We start from the raw sequence: 21,035 nt of genomic DNA on the forward strand, positions 1-21,035 counted from the left end.
ATCCCCAAATTACAGAATACATTTATTGTCATGGCAAAAAGATGAATAATCAAAAAATGTAATCGCTGACATGTGCATACCTACACAAGTTGTCTTTATTCATCATTATCAAATCGCGACAGGTAGACATATGCCATGTCGTATCCTATTAGAAGCCTTATCATGGAAGTGTGATGGTTACCTTGTTGACAATAAACTCTGTAGGGCGCTTCCAGGAGTGCACTCGCAAAGATGGAGGCAGACAAATTTTACCTTCGGGATCTTCAAAGAATGGCTGCAGACAAAAGCACACAAAGTGAAAGTGAAACGCAGAAATAAAATGAACGAAGAATAAACATATGTCAAGAATAATATCATTTTTAAAGTGAGTTTTAAGCAAATTATACATTTTGCAAGGCACTATATAGTATATATATCTAACAGAGTATAAATTATTTTCTATTCCAGATTTACAGCAGTGGGACTCTTTGTCGTTTTTCCATCTTCAGCTCCTTTGCTTGAATCCCATTTCTCCTTGTTGACTTCTGCATCGTTCCACTCAGGCCAAATTGGAAATCTGCATTTCCACACACCTCCTAGGCTCTCAGAGGAAGTGGCTGCTAGAGACGTTGCTCTGAAATGATAGCAATTCATTTCATTTGTTCCTGGCTTTCTTTTTGTAAATAATTAGCAATGAAATTAGTCAGCTCAGTGCTATTCAGTCTAGAGTAAACCTAGCAAATCTCTGTTTACCCTCAGAGAGTGAATGTCTCTGGTACGGTTAGCAAGTTTCCTGAATGCTAGTTTATTTAGATGATAGGTTGCTAACGGTAATGCTAACTGTCACAGGAGACCTTAATTAGCAGACCACATTAACTCAAACTCACTCTGTCTGTCGGTCGGTTAAAGACACTTTGCTGGAAGAGGACTCCTTTTTCTTTGAAAGCGTCTTGGACATTGTATTTAATACTATAGATGTAAAAGCCAAGTTGCCTGACGGAGGTGCGTTTGTTTGAGTCTCTCCCACTGCTCTTGAAAGTTTATGCGTTGCCAGGCAACAGAGCTTTAACGTGGGCGTAGTCTTGAGCTGCTGCATCACTTGTTACTATAGTGAGGGATGGGCAGATTTTCCTGTATATTACATCTTCATACTGAAAGTAACTTCAGAACTACACAACGTGAAACCATAAATTAAAGGACAGATTCACAGTTTTTCAAGTGTGTCTTAAAACAGCAGTCAGGTGCCAATATGAACACTGAAAGAGATTTTCCTCTCTCGACACTGTAATCATTTCTCCTTTTCACCCCCTTTATTTAATTATTTGTTTGTTTAAATGCGCTTTCAATGTAAGTGATGGGGGCCAAAATCCACAGCGTGTCCACTAGGTCATTTTGTGCCAAAATGCATTTAAAAGTTTACCTGAAGCTTATATGAGGCTTCAGCAGTCTGAGTTAGTCATATCAAGTTGATATCTGCCACATTTACAGTCTTTTTAGCATCAAATTCCCTCTTTCCTTGGACAGTGTCAAAAAGAAGTATAGTATAGTAACAAAAAGAGGGACTTTGGCACTAAAAAGACTAATATTGAAAGATATCTACTTGATTAATTTGGCACAGAATGAGGTTTGTGGATTTTGGCCCCCATCACTTAAATTGTAAGGGCATTATGAAGGGACATTCTAATGGCCAATATGAACAGGAGGAATGATTATAAAAGGAAAAAACAATTTCAGTGTTTATTTGGGGACCTGACTGTTGTTTTAAGACAGACTTGAAAAATTGTGAACCCACCTAATAACCATCTAGCCTTACTGCTATTTCAATTGACAGCTGCAGAAAATATTCTGAACAAAAAATTGCAGTCCAATACAACACAACACAATACGGTCTCAAAACTTGCTGCAGAGTTGAATCCTTTCTGACACCGTCTCAATAAAAGAGTAACAGTAAAAGCATCACAAAAATAGCAATATGGAATTGTATTGTTTTTTACGTTTTTGTTATTTTGTTATAGACTCAAGCCTGTCACCTTGTGATGTACTGTACATTTGGCTCAGAAGAAAGTAGCAGTACACTGTCACAGAAACATTGGAATCAAGTCTGAGATAAAAAGGGAGCAAACAAACTTTCTCTGAAATACATGCTGACCTGTTTTAATGATGTAATGTGGATTGCAGTATTGGCATTGAATAAGAGTTGCTGGAATGCTTTTAGAGAACACAACTGGTGTGGCTCTACTGCATTCCTGCTCTGGTAACAAATAGGTGTGTGGAAGAGCACAAGCTGCAGAGTTGGGAGCACAATGTCTGATGACTATCACACTCTGTTTCTTGAGTGGAGTCACATGGTCCTGTCTCTCTTACACACACACACACACAGTCTCAGTTATACTTTTTCCACACACACAGCTTTATCCACAATCCTTTGTGCTATGAGTTTCTTCAAGGGCAACTTGAAACTATACTAAAGGTGCAATGTTCTACAAACATTTTGTACAAATATACACTTTTGTAAGCCATTTTTAATGAATGAAACTAAACTACTATACAAATGGTGATTTTGCACACAGTTCTAGCTTTTGTGTTTTTAATAGGTTGACTAATATTACAACTGTTTTTTAAAGGTGACATTTAATGTTGACTCTCAGACATTCTTCCAAGTGCAGTCAGAAAAGTGTTATTGTTGTTGCAGCAGTTCTGCTGTAGCATTGCACCAACTTGTTGCCATTGTAGATCTACAACAACTCCCAAAAACCTGCAGTCACCTACACAAAGCATAATTGCTTGTATAGCATGCTAATAAGAAATGTGATATTATGAGAATAATCCCAGCTCAACTGACTTGATCCAATGTGTGTGTAATGTCTACATGCCAGTAAAACCAATGAATTTCATAATCTGAAACATCTGCTTGCGAGAATGAACCATAAAATCCAAACAAGGTAAACAAAATAGGTTTATGCTTCATTTTAGCCAGTAACATTGGAGCATGTTGGGCAAAACTGCTCCAATGTATCGTTATTAGATCAATAAATGCATTAAACACATTCCAACAATAAGATAAATACATACCTCCACAGACAGTCTAAAAAGCTGCAATCACTAGTAGCCAACACACATCTGTTAAAACGTTTATTCTATTAAGGTCTTGTAGATTTAAAGTATTTTCACATGTAAACTTAATTTCAACTCCACGTTAAAAAATCCTTTATATTTCAGTTTAACATTTTAACAGATTACAACCCCTATGCACAAGAGAGTGTAGTCCTCTGTTTGATTCTGTTTTTTATGACATCTCACCGGATGTATAATGCATGACCCAACATGTTTTAAAAATACATACAGTGAATCAGATCTAAATGTTCATACCAGTGGACAGACAATCAAACAAAGACTTTTCAGTGCCTCACATTGTACCATTATTAGAGTTTTTGAAATACTGTATTGACCGTCTGTGTCCTTGTAACTGTTTGAGTGAACAACAAAAGGGTTGACCCATACTCTTATTAAAATAAGAAAAAAAACTGTATTATGGCACATTATGTCAGAGAAAATGTAGCATAAAGACAACACTTTTTACAGCAATATAAAATACAATCACACTTTGATAATGCTTAACTGTGATGCCCATTTGCTTACTTTTTACACAGTAGTCTAATATGAGAATAGTTGGAGACACGAACATGAGCGTGCTGTAAAATTACTGTTAAAGGGGCATCTGGTATTTTAACTGAAGAAAACCTGCAGAAGCACTCAACACTAAAGTGACTTGTTTCACGGACAAATGGTGAATGACACCAACACAAATAAAAGGCTACAGACAGAGAATAGACCAAAGTGGCAGATTGAGAAATCAGGAGGCTACAGGTTGTTGCCTTGCTTGTGTGTTTCAACATTCTGCTTAGTTTGCACCCTTTGTCAGGTGTGGTACAGTCCAGGGCTTCAGAGGCTGTTGAGGCAACAGGGGTTTGAGTGTGGAAGTTTGTGGTGGAATATACAGTCAGGGAAAAGTGTGCTGAGAAAGACACAATAATAAAGATCCTGTGGTTTGAAAGTGAGGGACAAAGAAGGAAACAGCATGATAGAAACTGAAAATATTCAGGAGACTATCAAGATAAAATTAGGCTTCTATTCTGGCCTTGGGGAAGCTACAATGAAAACTTTCATGTGCAGGTCAGATGGGCATCAGTGCAGAGAGGAGAAGATCCTAGATCTTTGAAGAACCCAAAATTTACATTCCTCCCCGAGGCTACAGTAGAGGGCTGGTGCCACATGCTGGGTGCATGGGTTGGCTAATGAGAATCGATTGAGTGTTAGCAGCAGCCTGATTTGCTCTCTGCAGCCACAGTCTCCTGGTCCAGTTTGATCCGGTCTCCATTGCTCTCCTCATACGGCAAACCTTTGTCATTAGCCAAGATATTCTCTACCAGGAAACGTGCTGCCTCGTCCACGTTGATGTTGTCCTGTGGAAAGGTGAAAACAGCATGTCAGAGTGGTGATAAAATACGCATTTCCTTTGTTTCAAAAATTGCAACTTTATAGTTTTCATCCTTCCCTTGCTTCCGCCTGCACGTCAACACTTGTAGCAAACTTTGTTCCCTAGATTACATCACAAGCCTTTATAGACACTACAGCACTCGTCAGCATTGCTTCAGAAGTTCACTAATTCATATGAAGCAGCCTGTTAGGGCAACAGCTGGGAGAAAGTTTCCAGTGAGCCAGTCCGAGGCCAGCAGCAACTAAATAAAAACAACCATTCACTTTTGTCCTTCAACTGTGGCCAAAAGCTGCCATCCCATGGGTTGAGGAGGTCATGAATTTTAATGGCCTTTCTCCAGGCTTTACAGTTACAAAGATATTTACAAGGAGGTCTGGGCATCTTGGGTAACAACAAACAAAAAAAAACTGTATAAAAACAAATTACTGAGTTGCGAAAGTCAAAAATTAAATTAGCAATGGAAGTCTAAGGTTATTATTTTAGAAAGTTATGACAAATCTGGTGAGAACACAAATCTACTGTTCATGATTAACTGGTAGGGCATGTAAATTTAACTATATGATTATGAGAACTTTCTACTATTGTACTATTTTGATTTTCAATGCATAGAGGGTGTGCACCAATCAGAACCAGACGAGCCTCCTAATTAGAGACAAAGTTGTTGACGATGTCGCAGAAAAGGCTGATTAGGACCAGAGGAAATGAACAGCCTCTTAATATGAGTGTCCTTCCTCAGACCCAATGTCCGCAAAACTGCAATCAAAACAAATGATTAATGTATGTATTAATCTCTCATAAGACCTTTTGTAAAGTTTATATTTAGAGGAAGCCTGTGTCTTTGCTTTACAGAAAAAGTTTGGTGCTCCTTAACAGAATTCCAATCACAGATTGTTGTAGGTTGAGTTTAACACGTGCATGACTAGCACACAAAAAACAACACTTCAATGCACTCACAGAAAGAAAATGGCCAGAGAGGCTTTGCACACATCTCATCCCCACACGCTTCACATGACATAGCACGTGACAGAGCTGAGGGGCCTTAGGTTATTTGGAGTGAGTTAATAAAGTTAACTCTAGCTACTAAAATTCATCAAAGCATTCCTCAACATGGAATTAAAAGGCTTGAGATGTAACAGTGAACATGAGCTGGCACATGCAGACAACTTGCAGCCTTTTGTCAGTCTTGTGCTCTCACACCACTACCTGCTAAAGAGTCTAATACAAATATGAGGGCAGGGAGTTTGCATTTCATCAGACATCAAAGACTAGGAAGTCAGATATTGTTTAACCCTTTCATGTATGAATTTATTTCTAAATTTTGTAGAAGTGAGAGGCTGCAAACATGATCTCATTTCACCAAACTCTGCACACAAAGGCAGAAGTACAAGAGCCTAAAGTAAACACACACACACACACAGCAGTAACACCAAACCTGTGACACCGTGACCAAATTTGAAGAACACCATTACAGAATTATCTCTCAGAGCCCTGTCCTTTTAACCCCAACAGCTCTGGGCTGTAACATCAATCAACATCACGTGATACCATAACACACCAGCTGTCCAAAACATGTTTTTGCCAGTTGGGAAGATAAATGTTCATAGATGTTGTGCATAAATTGCAGGATAATTTCCAGTCTAAAAATTTCAGCCATTTGGCAAAGTTTTTAAAGATTTAAGAAATATTGGTGCTCTCATTCTAGCCACATTTATTCTTTACTAATTCTACAAACTGGCAAACTTAACACTGAATTTTGGATGAGAACTGATAATGTGGAGTGCTGAAGTTAACAAAGGCTTCACTACATGTAACTATTTCACAGTCGCCATGGTGACTAGTGTGATTACACCATTCAGAGGAGGGGTGGGGCGGGGGCTGGCTTCGCCGCAAGATAATTTCTGAGGATTTCCTGTCTGCCATGAGGGGAAGTGAAGAAGCCATTCAGTAAAACGCCAGAATGTCTTCAACTTCACAGCAAACGCTCAGTAGCTCCTTTTATTTAGATTTGGCAGTGCATCTTCAAGCTCTTATCACATCTGATTTGCCACAAACACAAGTCACGTTCATGTGTGTAATAAGATTTCAACCCATTACTGGTCATGTTTGAACCATGACTTGAGGCGCTTTAAAGGAAATATTTATCCCCCATGATGCAAGATATTTCAGCCAGCATTAATATGAGCCCTAACTTTGGTAATTTCACGCTGCTATACCCTGGCTTAATCCGTAGAATAGCCAGAAATAAGACATAAAAAGACATCAGAGAGAGGAGAATTATTGAAAAAGGAGCCCGTTAAACAGATATAGAGAGGAAAGTACTGTATTGATCTCTCACCTTGGCCGAGGTTTCAAACCAACCGAGAAAGCCAGTCTCTTTGCAGAAATTGTCCATTAGGGCCATGTTGTTGGTGCTCTCTTTCTTCTGGTCACATTTATTGGCGAGCAGCACTGAGGGTATAGGGTTGCCATTAGCCAGTTTCACTTTGCTGTCCAGGTCATGCTTCCACTTAGATACAGCCTCAAACGTGGAACCTCTTGTCACATCGAAGACCACGAATGCCCCCACAGCCTCTTTGTAGTACACCCGCGTCATGTTCCCAAATCGCTCCTGACCTGGGGGATGGGAGGAGAATTTAGTGGAGTATTAGCATTTTTACAAAGCACCTAAAGTAAGCTTGATGAGTAACAGGGTTTTAGGTTTATGAAAGATTTTTTAAGAACGTGTAGGCCTATGTGATGACTCCATCAGGAGCGTATGTGAGAAAACAAAATGAACCTAAATACCAATATAGTATCTTAAGGATGAAGTACAATCTCTAGCCTTGAGCTTGGACACAGTAAATGGTGAGACATATTTCATTCTCCTCTTTTGTCACAACTCAGAGAGACCTCACTCAACAATTTTCCTCCTTTGTTGTGGCCAAAAAATGATGAGGATCAAGATGGTTCTCATTTGACCTACTTTCCCTAATTTGCCACAGGCCTAATCCACACAGAGAATGACAGAAGTAATCTGCCATAATAATAAATCCATTCTCTGTAGTCATTCCCTGAGAAAAATCTCAGACGATATTTTACAAAGGTATAACGAGGGGAATTACCAGGAGGATATGAGGTGTCACCATCAATCTGAGAGTGCCTCCTCTTAAACTGGTTTACTTCTAGATATTGTTCTGTACCTGTACTTCTCTATAAGCTACTGATTATAGTCACATCACACCAACTCAACACAGGTTAATCAGCCAGTGAAGAGATCATTTTCCTCTGCTAAACATCAATGCACTGAGTCAACTATTTGAAATATGCATTTTGAATTTGTTTATTGTATTTTTTCCTTTTTAGTCTGTATGTGAAGAGCATTCAAACATTTTTAGATGCCACCAAGTCATGGAAAAATAACTAGATAGAGCCACAGACTCCACTGTAGTCATGCAACTATGAACTATAGTCATGAACTATTCAAATTTCCACACTTTAATTAGCACATTTAAAATGAAACCTTAAAGGGGAAATCGAGGTGAGAAGATCACTTCACCTTAACATAACCATGCAGTGCACTGAGGTGTACAGTACAGAACATCAGCGAGGGGAAGTGAAACTATGATTTGCAGTTGGGTGGCACAGCTCTGGTAAACTTGACTGATGTCACACCTTCATGCATACCTGTCTGATCAAAAGATCACTTAATGCCTCTAAGAGATGGGCCCCGTGACTGGGCTCTGATGCCAAATCTTTTCCTGGATGCCAACATAGTTAGATGTGTTGATATTGTACTTCCCCCAACACTGCCCTCAGAGGAACTCTATACAAGCATGAACAGGCTATAATCTGTGACACAGACAGTTTTGGTTCCAGATGTAACAAGGATGTTTTAAGACATTAAAGCAACAGAGAATCTTTAAAAGAATTGGTCATTTTAATGCCAGGATCCCATGGTTAAAATGTGTTTCTGGCAGTTCTGAGAGAGAACTCTTTGTCCAGATATCACAAAAGCAGTTTTATGTTAAAAGTTAGATAGAGGATTATGTTTGCTTTTACTCAATTTTGATGACTGCTGTTTTTTCCTCTTCACATACAAAACAGTCTGGTCTTGCATAAGCTCCCCCATGTATGTTTCCTGTTTTTTCCTGTAAGGTTTTGTATGCCAATATCAGTCATGGTGTATGATTACTCCCATCTTATACATAATTTAACACTGACTTCATATAGTTAAAGGCCTGTTTAAGGATTGTATACATTTGAGGTGTATACATGTGCACACAAATTAAGAAATACATGAAAAAAGCATTACTTAGATTTAGTTTGTGTCTGAGCTTGTGACAGAAGATAAAACACCAGTATAATCTTGAAGTGTTGAAGCTTGTGTATGTTGCAGTTACCATTCATTTACATTGATGCACAGATTGTGCCTTTAAAGCACCTGCTCATTCAACTTATTTTTAGATTCAGTCTCTGCAATTACATCAGGTTTCCAATGACTTAATGTAGCATTTGATGGATTTAGCACATACTGTTTTTTTGCTACACTGCTCCAGTTTAAGAAAGCCTACAGGGGCAAGTGTAATTGTACGAGGGACAGTTAAGAGCTTCCACTAGAGCTGAGTTACAAAATAGAAAATGAACCACGAAAAAAATGATTGAGGAACTGTGAGCACAGCTTCTCCAAGTATACTTTCACTTTACTGTAGGTGCTTACCCAACCACGCAAGGAACTGGAGTGGCGTGGCGCAGTGCGGGTGTGAGTGAGAGAGCGAATACACTGTGGGGCCCACAGGCCTGACGGTAATTGCTCATAATTGAGAGTCTAATTTTAGCTGATATAACCCCAGGTGAATTCACCAGAGACACGACACAGTGGGATAAAGAGCCGATACACTGAAATAAGGATTTCATTTCCAGGCCTTGTAGAGCTCATACATCCGGCAAGAGTGGAGGGAAAAGCAGAATATGGACAGAAATAACTGGCTTCACAATTTTTCAAGGCACTTGCAAAGTCTAGCTGACCCAAACATAATTGTTTAGGCAGAATGTGTGACTGAACAATATTGAACGCAGAGTGAATTCTTCGCAGCAAGACAAATTCTAATATCTTCTTTTTAGGTGTATTAGTCGATAAAGAGGCAGGAAAATAGAGGCAGACATTTCTCAAAAAGGAGCTAAACAATGCAGTAAACCATTTACTCTTACCAATGCACACAGCTACAAGGACAGGTGAGCAGACCTATTATGGTGTACTGATAATAAGCAAAAAAACAACCCTTTTGCCAGCTTACCTTGGACTGAAAACTGGTTTCCATAAAATGTAGAATGGCAAGGTTGGAGATTTCGTAACAACAATGCCCTGCACACACTGACTTGCAATTTGTTTAATTTGTATCTGCTCAGAACAAGTATAATCCGTCATTTATTTGAGGAACTGAAGACAAACCATTCCATAAATACAAAGAATCCATGACAGCATGCTGGTCTACATTCAACACTTCACTTCACTTGATTTTCTGACACGTCCAGTCCTTAATCGGCCGGTCGATATTTAAGCAGAGCCAGTCTGCGGGTGTTAACTTCACTCTGTATATGAGTGACTGGATGGAGAAGACTGGTATGGAGTGATTATATCAATCAATACCACAGATGTGATTGCAGCTGCAGACATACACGCTCACATACACACACACACACACACACAAATCTGACTGTTGTAGGGGGTAATGAGTTATTTGGGGTATTGATAAGGTTGTGGTTCCACGCATAAGTCATTAACATTAAATGACAGCAAATCCCATGATGCTTGATCTTTGAGGTCCCGATAGTCATTCTAGTGCATTTACTAAATCAATTACTGTTCCTGAGGAAAAAGACTACTGATTTGTTACAGCAAATATAATCTACCTCACTACCTCACTCATATACAACAGCCAAACGTTAGCTTCCAATGAAGCAATCGATTGTTCTTTTTTGTTTGTTTGTTTGCAATTGTATGGATTTAAACTGTTTAAAAATGGATGAGCATTTTTTTTCCAATAAGCTGTAAAATGAATGATTTTCTGTCATTAAGTCCGGCTATTACTCTGTCAGTCTTTTAAACCATGTTACGTTATGTCTTCACATTTTCACTCCAGGTTTTCCTGCTCTAATTGGTGAGCTGGTTGCCTCTTTTGTAAAGGTTTGACTTTAAGAACACAGGAGGCGTCAGAGGTCAGAGACTTGTGTAGGAAGCTCAGCTCTATCGATTCGGCGATGTCAATAAAGGCGATAGATTAGTAAATATCACTTTAATGGTATTCATACTCTTCTGGTGTGTTTCATGTCTTGTTCTATTAGACCGATGATGTGTGTGTTCTTTTTAACATTTTCATAATTATCCTGCAACAGAAACCTATATCTGAATGAGCTTTGTTTAAAGGACAAATACAGTTATGCAAAAAGCATTAATGAGTGTCATATGCTGTTAACCCAATCATCGTAAAACACAGGAATGGAATGAGCAGTATGAACAATAGAGCATCAATGGGTAACAGTGAATGCCAAAGACGAGCATGAGACTGCAGGAGAGTGCAAAGCTGTGTGCTGCTGCCCCAAACACACAACATGAGGCAACAAACTAAAGAGAAGTATGTCTCAATTCATAGAGAGAGACAGTAAACTATTGGGAAAGGCTTTAAACAAGGACGTTTCAGATCACACTGATGAATACTGGAGCGTGACCTCAAGTGCAGTTAAGCTTTCTGCTTATGAACACGAAAATTTTTCAGAAATCTGCAATTACAAAACTACTTGATGAAAAAGAAGCGGTTTAGTTACAGCCACTGTATCATCTACTGTTTGTTGTGTGGGAGAAACAGAAAGAAAGCAAAGTCTCATCATTATCCATAGCCCTAGCAACCCTAGTTTCCTCTACGGTCGTACATATTGCTATTCCGTGGGTGGGTTACCATAGAAACTGTCCAAGCCAGACACGGCAGCAGCAACAGCAGCAGTCTCCGTCTGTTGTTAGGAGGCAACTGGCTGTGAAACTTCCCCGCACGACCCTCCTAACAACCACGAACATAACGAAGACAACACAGGGTCCAGTCATTAAAAAAGGTAGGCTCCAGCACGAGCTTTCAACGAGAGACCCTGAACAACACATGACCTGCACGTTCAAATTCCACTGAGCAGCATGTGAGAAGTGACTTATTTCAGCTTACTACAGCCTTCAGCGCTGAACAGAGTCTGAATTGAGGGAAAATCCCCAACCTTAACATGGTTATTACCGTTGTTTCCCCATCACCTTCAGCTACAGTGCTGGTGGGCTGCTCAACATTAAGCCTTGGCACAAGGTTGTAGGAATTTAACACAGAATGATAATATCTGTTGTAGAATATTAAGCAGAATTATTGCATGTGGCTCATTTAAACTATATGTCTGCCCTCTTTTATGAGTCTGTTACGATCCCGGACAGGAGACTCTTTTAAAATCGTAATTACCATTGACTGTTTTGTGGTAAATATTACCATAAAATATGATCATAGATAGAAGATGTAATTGCATGAGCAAATATTTCAGCAGTTAAGAGCAGTATTTTCTCGATTAATCATTTAGGCTGTGAGTTGTAAAAAAATAGTGAAAAATATGGATTATCATTTCCTACAGCTCAAGGAGATGTATTAAAATGTCTTCTTTTGTCCAACCAACAGTCCAAAACCCCAAAAATATTTTGTTTACAGTCAAGTATGACATATAAAAGTAACAAAACTTCAAATTTGAGAAGCTGGAACCAGTGTATTTTTTGCATTTTTGTTTAAAAAGAGACTCAAAAGGTTGTCTGTCAGTTGACTTATTGATTAATTGACTGATTGTTGCAGCTCTAAGTTAAACACAACAACTTAACTGTACATTAACACACAAATACAACCACTACTATGACCACAACCATCATCTAACAACACACAAAAGACACTAATGATGCACAGAAGGGAAAACTAATGAATTTTGCCATTAATGAGCTCCATCAGGCACATATTTGCGCTTGTTTCATATAGAGATGGGTGACAGTAAAAACCTGTATATGTGAGTGGAAGAATTTGCCTCCACTCAGGGCATGAGGTGTCACCACAAGGGTTCAGAGTTAGCACTGTAATGGGAACGGCTGCATCCTGTTAATGTGAAACCTTCTGCTCCTTTAGAAATGTCTGATCCTAAAAAAGGTGCAGCTTTCTTACTCTATGCCATGGTGGTAATCATCCTGTCCGCTGGCATAGACAAATCCAGGAGAGAGTAGCAATTCTGGGTGAAAAGGGGTGGGAAAATCCACGAGCTTCACACTGACTTCCACAGTGGCCCCATCTTGTACAAGGCTCTGATTACTATCATTCCTCCCAGACTGTAATCGTTATTAAAAGGTTGGTAAAAGACAATGCAACTCTGAAGTTGCTCTCAGTGTTGCCAAGATGATAATTCCTTCTTTTCTGCACGATTAAATGGCTTAATGGTTGGTCTTAATGACTTGGCAAATATACCTCCAGCTTTCACTCTTTCACACCCACATCTCATTACTTATTTTATCCTCAGAGTGTCCTCAGGCCAGGCCTTGGTGTTGGTGTGAGTAATGAGGTTTAGTATCTGTGTCATCTAACCCCAAACTTTCTTTCTGGTCAGTGTGTGTGTGTGTGTGAGCATGTAAACGGTTCAACTCACCCAATGTGTGCAAGCATGTTCCCTTGTCTCTATGAATGATATCAGTCTATCTAAGTGTGTGTCAGTGTTTATTTACCCTCGCAGATCCTGTGATCGAGTGCTGTCTGTCTGGCTGTGACAGGCAGACGGCCTTCCCTGGCATTCAGTCACAGATGCCCCCTATGCACTGAGCTCATGCTGCCAGGGCCCAAGTGACGGCGGGGATCGTGGCCCACGCTGCTAGTCAGTCTGTGACAGACATGCAAGTTGTTGTGACGAACACCCCCCCTTCCGAAACCCCGCACACACACACACGATTGTCCGCCCCCTTTCTGTCACTGCTGTAAGCGATGGAATAAATATAAAAACAGCAGTCTTCCTAACCATCTGTCCTGATCTGTCTCAGCATATGAGGTTTGATTGAAGGAGAGGATGGACCTGCGTAACCGTGGCAGTGTTCGAGAGTAATAATAGAACGTATCTAGAGGCAGAGCTAATCATTTTTTCTTTCAGCAGGAAAAAAAAAATCATTAAAGGTTGGGTTCACATTTTTACCCACATGCCCATATGTGCATTGAAATAGTTATTGGTCAATGTAGTTTCTACTTCTTTGCATGCTGGTTGTGAAGAGATTCCTTCCTAACACAATTTCAATCTAAGAGATGGGGGACAAAATCCACAATACTCGTTCTGTGCAAAATGCATTCTGCAGCTCCAGCAGTCCGAGTTCGACCAATCATGTGGGTATCTTCCAAAGTTACAATCCTTTAAGTAGAAAATTAGCTCTTTTTATTGTTGCTATCCCTCCACTGCAGCTCAGCAAGGAAACATAGTCAGTGAAAACATCACGTATGAACAGGAGGAACAATTACACCAACCAATACTTCTTTCAATGTACAAATGGGCACGTGAGCATTGTTTTAAGACAGACTTGACTGAACTTATCCTTTAATCTGTGCTTACATACATGTGTATACCCACATATGACTCACAGCAACTGAATTCTCATGTAAAAAAAAAACCAAAAACACATTTTCCTGCAGGAACAGATGAGAAGCTTTTACATCTGGCTGTGGATGTTTGAACAGCATGAACTGGAAATAAAAAAAATCTCTACCCCAGTCTTGTGTAGTGCAGGCTAAATCAGTTGCACATGGTGATTTTCCACAACTGACTATTTTGGGAAAAAACTTGTTTTGTTTTTGTGGAGTTCTACATAGTTTATCCAAGTATTTCCTACTCTTGCATTTGCATCATGATCAGAAACCCGTGAATTAGAGTCATTTCAAAGATTCCTGGTGTTTCAAATTATGTGGTGGCTACAGGCTAATCAAGAAAAGACATGGTACATATAAGAGAAAACAGACCATAGTGTAACTTGTGAACACAAAGTCCAATCGTAATGAAAGCATACATAATCGATAATTTCATCATCCCTACTTGGCATAACAAATTTCAGGAATTTCCACATGAGAGTGGTAAAGTAGCAGAATTTCTTTACACTTTAGTTGTTTTAATCTGACATTTTGTTAGTGATTTAAGTACGACCTATGTATTTAAACTTGCATCTTAACTGCATTATAACATTGTTTGTGTCATTGTAACATTGTCGTGCCTTTGTAAGCAGTATAAATGTATTCTTCACACACATCCTTTAAACACTCGAAGACCTTTCTTTTAATACAACCTTCTAAGAGAATGTTTAACCAGCCTCACTGTCCCTGTCCACATGTGAGATAACGATTGTAAAGCATGGTGTAACCCATAACAAAGAGAACAGACACTGCAATTTGTATGTATTGTTTTTGTAATGTCTTTGCTATTCGTGTGCAACAGCTCAAAGCTGTCACCTGAAGACAGACACAGTCCTTGAGATGTCAAAAATCATACATAGGCACAACTGTTGGCACTTTCAATATAGAGCGCACACACGAGTCACATGATCTCATTATACCTTACACTGAAAAAATTCCATGACCGTATAGTATGTGACCAAGCAATTGCACAAGCCTCGTGTCAGATGTATTATTGGCTATGAAACCACACCAGATAAAACATGAAAAGACAGAGATAGAGGCATACAACCCCCCTTCATCATACACACACACACACACACACACACACACACAGAACCCCACATTATACCCTCAATCCTGCTTCTTTAACCTTTATGAGCCTGAAACTGTCAGCTGGATCGAAACTTGCAATTTCAAACTTAAGTCATTTCGTTGGCTGCTTTATCTACTTCTCTTCTTTTCTCACTTCCTTTCTATAACTTGTCTTTTCAAGCGTGTCATTCTCAGACTGCCATGTTTACAGTGTGATATTTTAGTTCTTGGAGATGACAAACACTGTGAGAGTTTGCATGTGGGAAACTTTTATTTACACAGCTCTGATTTCTCCAGGCTTGCTTACTCAAGCTGCTGGAATGCACAGGTTGGTGCGTACGCCAAATTTATACCAGCTTGGAAGAGAAACACAAGGATCACATGGGACTAAAGAGAGACAGACAGACAGACAGACAGATAGGGACGTCTCAACAACATTACAGTGACATTTCAACATGAATAATAGCGTGACATAAAAGATAAGGGCCAGTTAAGTCACCCAGTAAGCCTATAAACACATTTTTAATCCCAAGAGAAAACATTACATGAATATGATGGTGAGTTTAATTGAAGGGGGGGCGGCGCTCAGTCGGTAATAACAACGTGACCTACATTCCACTGACAATTATGAGCTGCAGTGATCATAAAGTGGAAAAGACAACGAGCATGATCAACCGGTCTTTTCTGCTGGAAATTCCTTCGCTGCTGCCTCTATGACTTCAGAGCCATCTGGGAATTTAAACTTTTATAATAAACTCATGAAACATTGAGGGAGGCCAAACCGAACTCATGACAAGTGACTGAGAACATATTTTGTAAACTCTTGTGTAGGCGATGCGAAAGTGATCAGAATCAAGAATCAAGTCGCAATTAAAGCGAACGAGCGTGTCCTTACCTGCGATGTCCCACAGCTGTAACCGCACCAGCGTTTTGCTGTCCCAATTGATAACTTTAAGTGCAAAGTCGACCCCGATCGTCGCCCTGTAGTGCTGCGAAAAAAGCTGGTGCACGTAGCGTTTGATGATGCTGGTTTTCCCGACGCCTAATTCCCCGATCACCAGCACTTTAAACAAGTACTCCTTACACTCAGACACCGAGCCCCCGGCCATGCTGAGACTGACACACTCACAACTTTTCTAAAAAAGAAAAAAAAAACACTCTAGATAACTTCTGCTTTCTCGCTCATGTAGACTTCCTGTAAGGAGCTGCTGTGGACTGGGCTCGTCAGAGGGCTGAAGGTCAGATGCAACAGAAATTACATTTATCTACCCCCCCCCCACCCTCACCCCTCCCTTCTAATCCTCCTTCTCCTCTTCCTCCTCCTCCTCCTCCTGCAGCCACCTGATAAGTCACAGGACCCGGAAATGTCAGGGAAACTCGATATATGTTCCTCTTGTGGCCTTTTATGCTTACATAATAATGTGTTGTTCCCCAAACTTTCTCATCATGTGTCATGATCATCAACTAATTCTTTAGCAGAGTCACAATCAGATCTTTTTTCCAGATATATTTTTTAAAATAAAGAAATAAGTATCCATATGTGCTTTTTAATGTTTTCATTTTGCTTCAGGTGTTTTGAAAACTTCTCATTGTTGATTAATCTGCTGATTATTTTCTCGATTAATCATTTAGGCTATGAGTTTTCAGAAAGTGGAAAAGTGAAAAATAGGCATTTTAATTTCCAACAGATCAAGATGTATTAAAGGTGCAGTATGTAGAATTTAGTGGCATCAAGAAGAAGTTGGACTTGGAAGAAATGGAATATAAGATTCATAAGTATGTTTTAATTAGTGTATAATCACCTGAAAATAAGCCCTCAGAATGAGCCCTTTATATCTACACAGGGAGTGGGTCTTCTTCTATTGAGGCTGCCATGTTGCACCGCCATGTTTCTAGAGTAACCAGAACGGACAAACCAAACACCGGCTCTGGAGAGGGCCTTTCGCGTTTTTCACTAGTTTCACTGACAACGTAGGTTGTCCTACATGCTTGGAAAGGGAGGGGGAGGGGAGGAGTATTCACTTGGTTGCAATTTGCAACCAAACCGCTAGATGCCACTAAATCCTAAACACTGGTCCTTTAAAACATCTTGTTTTGTCTGAGCAACAGTCTAAACCCCAAAGATATTCAGTTTACTGTCACATAGGACACATAAAAGCAACAAAACCTCAAATCAAAGCAGCTGGAACTGGATTTTTTTTTCATTTTTGTTTGAAAAATGACTAAAACGACTATTCGATTATCAAAAAATTTGCTGATTAAGTTTCTGTCGATTGACTAATCGATTAATCTACTAATCATTGCAGCTCTAGAGAACTTCTTATGTTTTTTATTTTGAAAACACTGGTTTAAAACAAAGTTGATCAAGCTTTGCAACTCTTTGGATTGAATCTAATGACAACCCAGTTTTTCAGGCTATTGCAGGCAGTAAACAGTCTTTTTAATATAAATAGTTTTTTATTTTACAGCATCGTTCAGCTTGCCCAAAACATAAAGGCCTATTTCATTCTAGGTTTGACAGTGTTAAACATTGTGGCACCTTTTTATATTTTACATTGGTTAAAATCATTGAACAACTTCCACTATAATAGACTAAAACCATTTGGAAATACAATACAATTGCACTATGTACTGTATATTCTTATACTTTGAAATAATTTGCATTCTTATTGATAAAGAACTAAGAAACTTAACCTCAAGTAAACTACTTAAGTTCATAATGCAAGATTTAAGCAAAATTGAAACATGTAATCTCATTACAAGAAGCAACTAATCATTGGTTACTTTTACAACTGAATATTTTCAAGAGGATACAGTCGACTCAAGTTAGCTTAAAAGTTACCCAAAAACCAAAACACACTGCTCCTTGACAAGTATCTGAGGACAGTTTCAAAATGTATAAACTCTTTTTTTCTGTTGACATTCTAAATATATATAAACATTTATCAGTATTACAAACATACCACCTGTGTGAAAAACAAGAGATGGCTTAACAGTATTACAAACTTTGAGAACTTGTACAAGTACTGTGTTTTCCATTACAATGACACAGCAAACTCAGAAAACATGAGAAATATCAACACAGCATGGAAATCAAAAGTAGTTCTCCTATCACATCCCATGCTCATAAAACTTGTTCTCAGGGTTATGATCAAGTGTAAACTGAATAAATAACATTGCCATCATCTACAATCACGCTAACCTGTATCAGCTACATCGTAAAAATTGAAAGCAGGGATGTAGGTTGATAACAACTTTGATTGGCACATTATATCCATATCACATATCACACAGCGCAAGTCTTCAGCAGAATCTCAGTTCAGTAGTAGTATTTTTTGTGATATTAAGCACACCTTGCAACACATAAAAGTAATATTCAACCAACTTACTGCACTTTTCATGTTAGTTTATCTCTTTGTAATATATTTTAATTGCAATGAGGTCTGATGTGAGAGAGCTGAGGTGAGATTTATTCTTAAAAAAAGGTGAAAAGGAAATTATTTTTGATGCAGCTGTGACTGCTACACACCTGCACAGGCCGGTACATGTCTGAGCTAATTCAAACTGGCATGAAATGCACTTGAGCTATTGCGGTCCTTAGAGACAGCTTCGTCTCTGGTTGTGTCTTAGAGTGCAGTGCTCACATTGAACTGGGCTTTTATAACTGCCACTATGAAAAACACAGCTACATCCTTTATTAAGATTCTCAGTGTTGCTTAATTCATCAAAATTTGGCATGAGAGCTGACTAGTTTTGGCACCGTTTCCCAATTTTACATTTTACAGAGAGGCTATGTGCACTGACAGCCCTTCAGAAATGTATGCATTTGCGACGGATGTTTCCTGGTGATTTTCTACTTCTATGTTTCATTAACCCCTTACTGATAAAAGCAGAGTAATAAATACAAGCAAGCAAATGACAGAGCAGAAAATAAATGTTAAAAAACGTGTGAAATGGTGAATAATGTTGTATGCATCTGTATATGTTTGTGTGTGTGTGAATGTGTACCTGTGTGGAAATGAATGTCGGTGTGATGTACAAGTGTGCTGACAGCAGCCGTGTCAGCGCCTGTTTTGCTCTCACAGTGTTGAGGAGCTGTGTGCGAAGTCTCGGAGGATGTCTGAGGTGTAGACTGAGCTCGGGGGGCTACCGAGCATCGACTCAATGCTGGGGGAGCCGATGATAGACTCCCCTGAATACACAGAGTCTCTGAAGGGGGAGGGGGGAGACAGAGCCAGGGAATCCTCCAGAGTTGGCTTGTTCTGAGTTAAATCCTCGCCTTCCCCGTCCTCCCCCTCCCCCTCCTCCTTGGCATCATAAATGTAGCAGTGTAAGAGGTCCAGTTCCTCGTCCTCGAGCCCCTCCTTTTCAAACACCCCCACTTTTGGGACCAAAGGAAGATGAGAGGGTGTTAAGCTCAAAGGCTCGTTGGCAGGGATTTCCTCCCTGGTGTGGTCATTCAGTGCAGGGACATGGGAGCTGTGTGTGTCCACCAAGGCCCCCTGCAAGCGCTCTGTGGTGCAGCCCGTCAAGTGAGGGGGCAAATAAGAAGCCGGCTTATCTAAATGGGGCTCCAGGCCTTGCATCTGTCCAGAGCAAGTCGGAGTCCAGAGGGGGCGCTGTGCATCATCCTCGTCGCCCTGTTCCACCCGGTTGTATAGAGGCTTAGCACCAGGTGGTTCTTGGGGGAGATGGGGATCTGTGCCAAGGTCGCAGGTGGAGGGCTCACAACTGTGGGGGTCGGGGGTGTTAGTTAGGGGCCTGATGACCGCCGTCTGATTCAAGCTGGCTTCCTGTTTCCTCACATGCACAGACAGTCTGTGCCACACATTCCCCCCCCTCGGAGGGTGTCTTGCACCTGATTCAGACCATGACACAGACTTGCCATTAGAACTATGAACGAGATAAAGACTCAAGTTACTAACCGGGAGGTGGATGAAGAAAAACAACATCAACACAGCAGCAACATAACATAACAAGAGAGCAGCAGCATTTCAACATCTCTGGTGCATGTTAAAATACTTTTTAACCACATGACTTGACATTAACAGCCTTGCTAAGGGGTTCACTCATGAGCTCTAAAGAGCATTACATTTATCAACTGTGGCACCTCACGAACATGGTGATTCATAATGTGCTGCAGACAGCATTATGATCTCCTAATTGCTTCAAACATTGAGCTATGATCTTGCTCATTTTGTCTTGTCTAACTATTTGTTTATATCGTTAAAATGGGATGCATGCATTTGCAAAGTATTTCTGTTGATGCCTGAACTGGCCTGAAGACGACACAGAGTTGAGTGAGGAATGAGCTAGGACTGGCTCTAATGTGATTAGTTAGGAAGGTGGGGAGGGGAGGGGTATTCATGCTGAGAAAAGTTAAATGTGAGGTTAATTCAGGATAAAACAAAAGCAGCAGGGTGGCAGAACCCCTTCTTGGAGGGCTGCAGTGTCAAAAACATATTTCACCATTGCCGAGAATGACAGAATCACAATGGGAAAGTGATTTCTTTAAGTCATCACATACATTTAACCTGCCAGATTGTGTTTGTTATTAATTCAAAATGACTCAAAAAGCTGAGAGTCAACCAACTTAAGAATGGTTACTTACTGCGCTCTTTATTTTTACTAATTAATGCCAAGGATAATGCAATGATATGTCTAGATCAAATAAACAGAAGGTTTCTACACAACTTTACTTTGGACTTCTCCGTGGTCTCCTTTGTTGTGGACTTCTCATGTTGCACAGTGTACAGCAAGTGATAGATTTCAGTGTTAGTCAAGCTAATCGTTTT

At 39.8% G+C, this 21,035-nt stretch overlaps 3 protein-coding genes across 6 annotated transcripts in view; all 3 read right to left on the reverse strand.

Annotated features, from left to right (window-relative positions):
* The window catches only part of adgb (androglobin), a 40,030-nt gene extending 38,993 nt beyond the window's left edge, over nucleotides 1-1,037 (reverse strand). For all 3 annotated transcript variants that reach the window (XM_067572310.1, XM_067572311.1, XM_067572309.1), the window contains exons 1-3: nucleotides 867-1,037; nucleotides 454-613; nucleotides 182-274 (exon numbers count right to left, since the gene is read on the reverse strand). In XM_067572310.1, coding sequence (XP_067428411.1) covers nucleotides 182-274; nucleotides 454-613; nucleotides 867-937 — 324 coding nt within the window. In that variant the 5' untranslated portion in view covers nucleotides 938-1,037. The remainder of the gene's footprint in view (nucleotides 1-181; nucleotides 275-453; nucleotides 614-866) is intronic.
* Nucleotides 1,038-2,922: 1,885 nt separating this feature from the next.
* rab32a (RAB32a, member RAS oncogene family) lies at nucleotides 2,923-16,515 on the reverse strand. The gene is made up of 3 exons (XM_067572495.1): nucleotides 16,136-16,515; nucleotides 6,813-7,090; nucleotides 2,923-4,442 (listed from the first exon to the last, which is right to left on the reverse strand). The coding sequence occupies exons 1-3, from the start codon at nucleotides 16,347-16,349 to the stop codon at nucleotides 4,293-4,295; spliced, it is 642 nt and encodes a 213-aa protein (XP_067428596.1). The 5' UTR covers nucleotides 16,350-16,515; the 3' UTR covers nucleotides 2,923-4,292.
* Nucleotides 16,516-17,686: 1,171 nt separating this feature from the next.
* The window catches only part of grm1a (glutamate receptor, metabotropic 1a), a 31,059-nt gene continuing 27,710 nt past the window's right edge, over nucleotides 17,687-21,035 (reverse strand). The window contains exon 8 of one of the 2 annotated variants that reach the window (XM_067572878.1): nucleotides 17,687-20,133. In XM_067572878.1, coding sequence (XP_067428979.1) covers nucleotides 19,320-20,133 — 814 coding nt within the window. In that variant the 3' untranslated portion in view covers nucleotides 17,687-19,319. The remainder of the gene's footprint in view (nucleotides 20,134-21,035) is intronic. The other variant, XM_067572879.1, reaches the window with a different exon arrangement.

Source organism: Thunnus thynnus, chromosome 18 (genome assembly GCF_963924715.1).
Source record: "Thunnus thynnus chromosome 18, fThuThy2.1, whole genome shotgun sequence".
Lineage (NCBI taxonomy): Eukaryota > Metazoa > Chordata > Actinopteri > Scombriformes > Scombridae > Thunnus > Thunnus thynnus.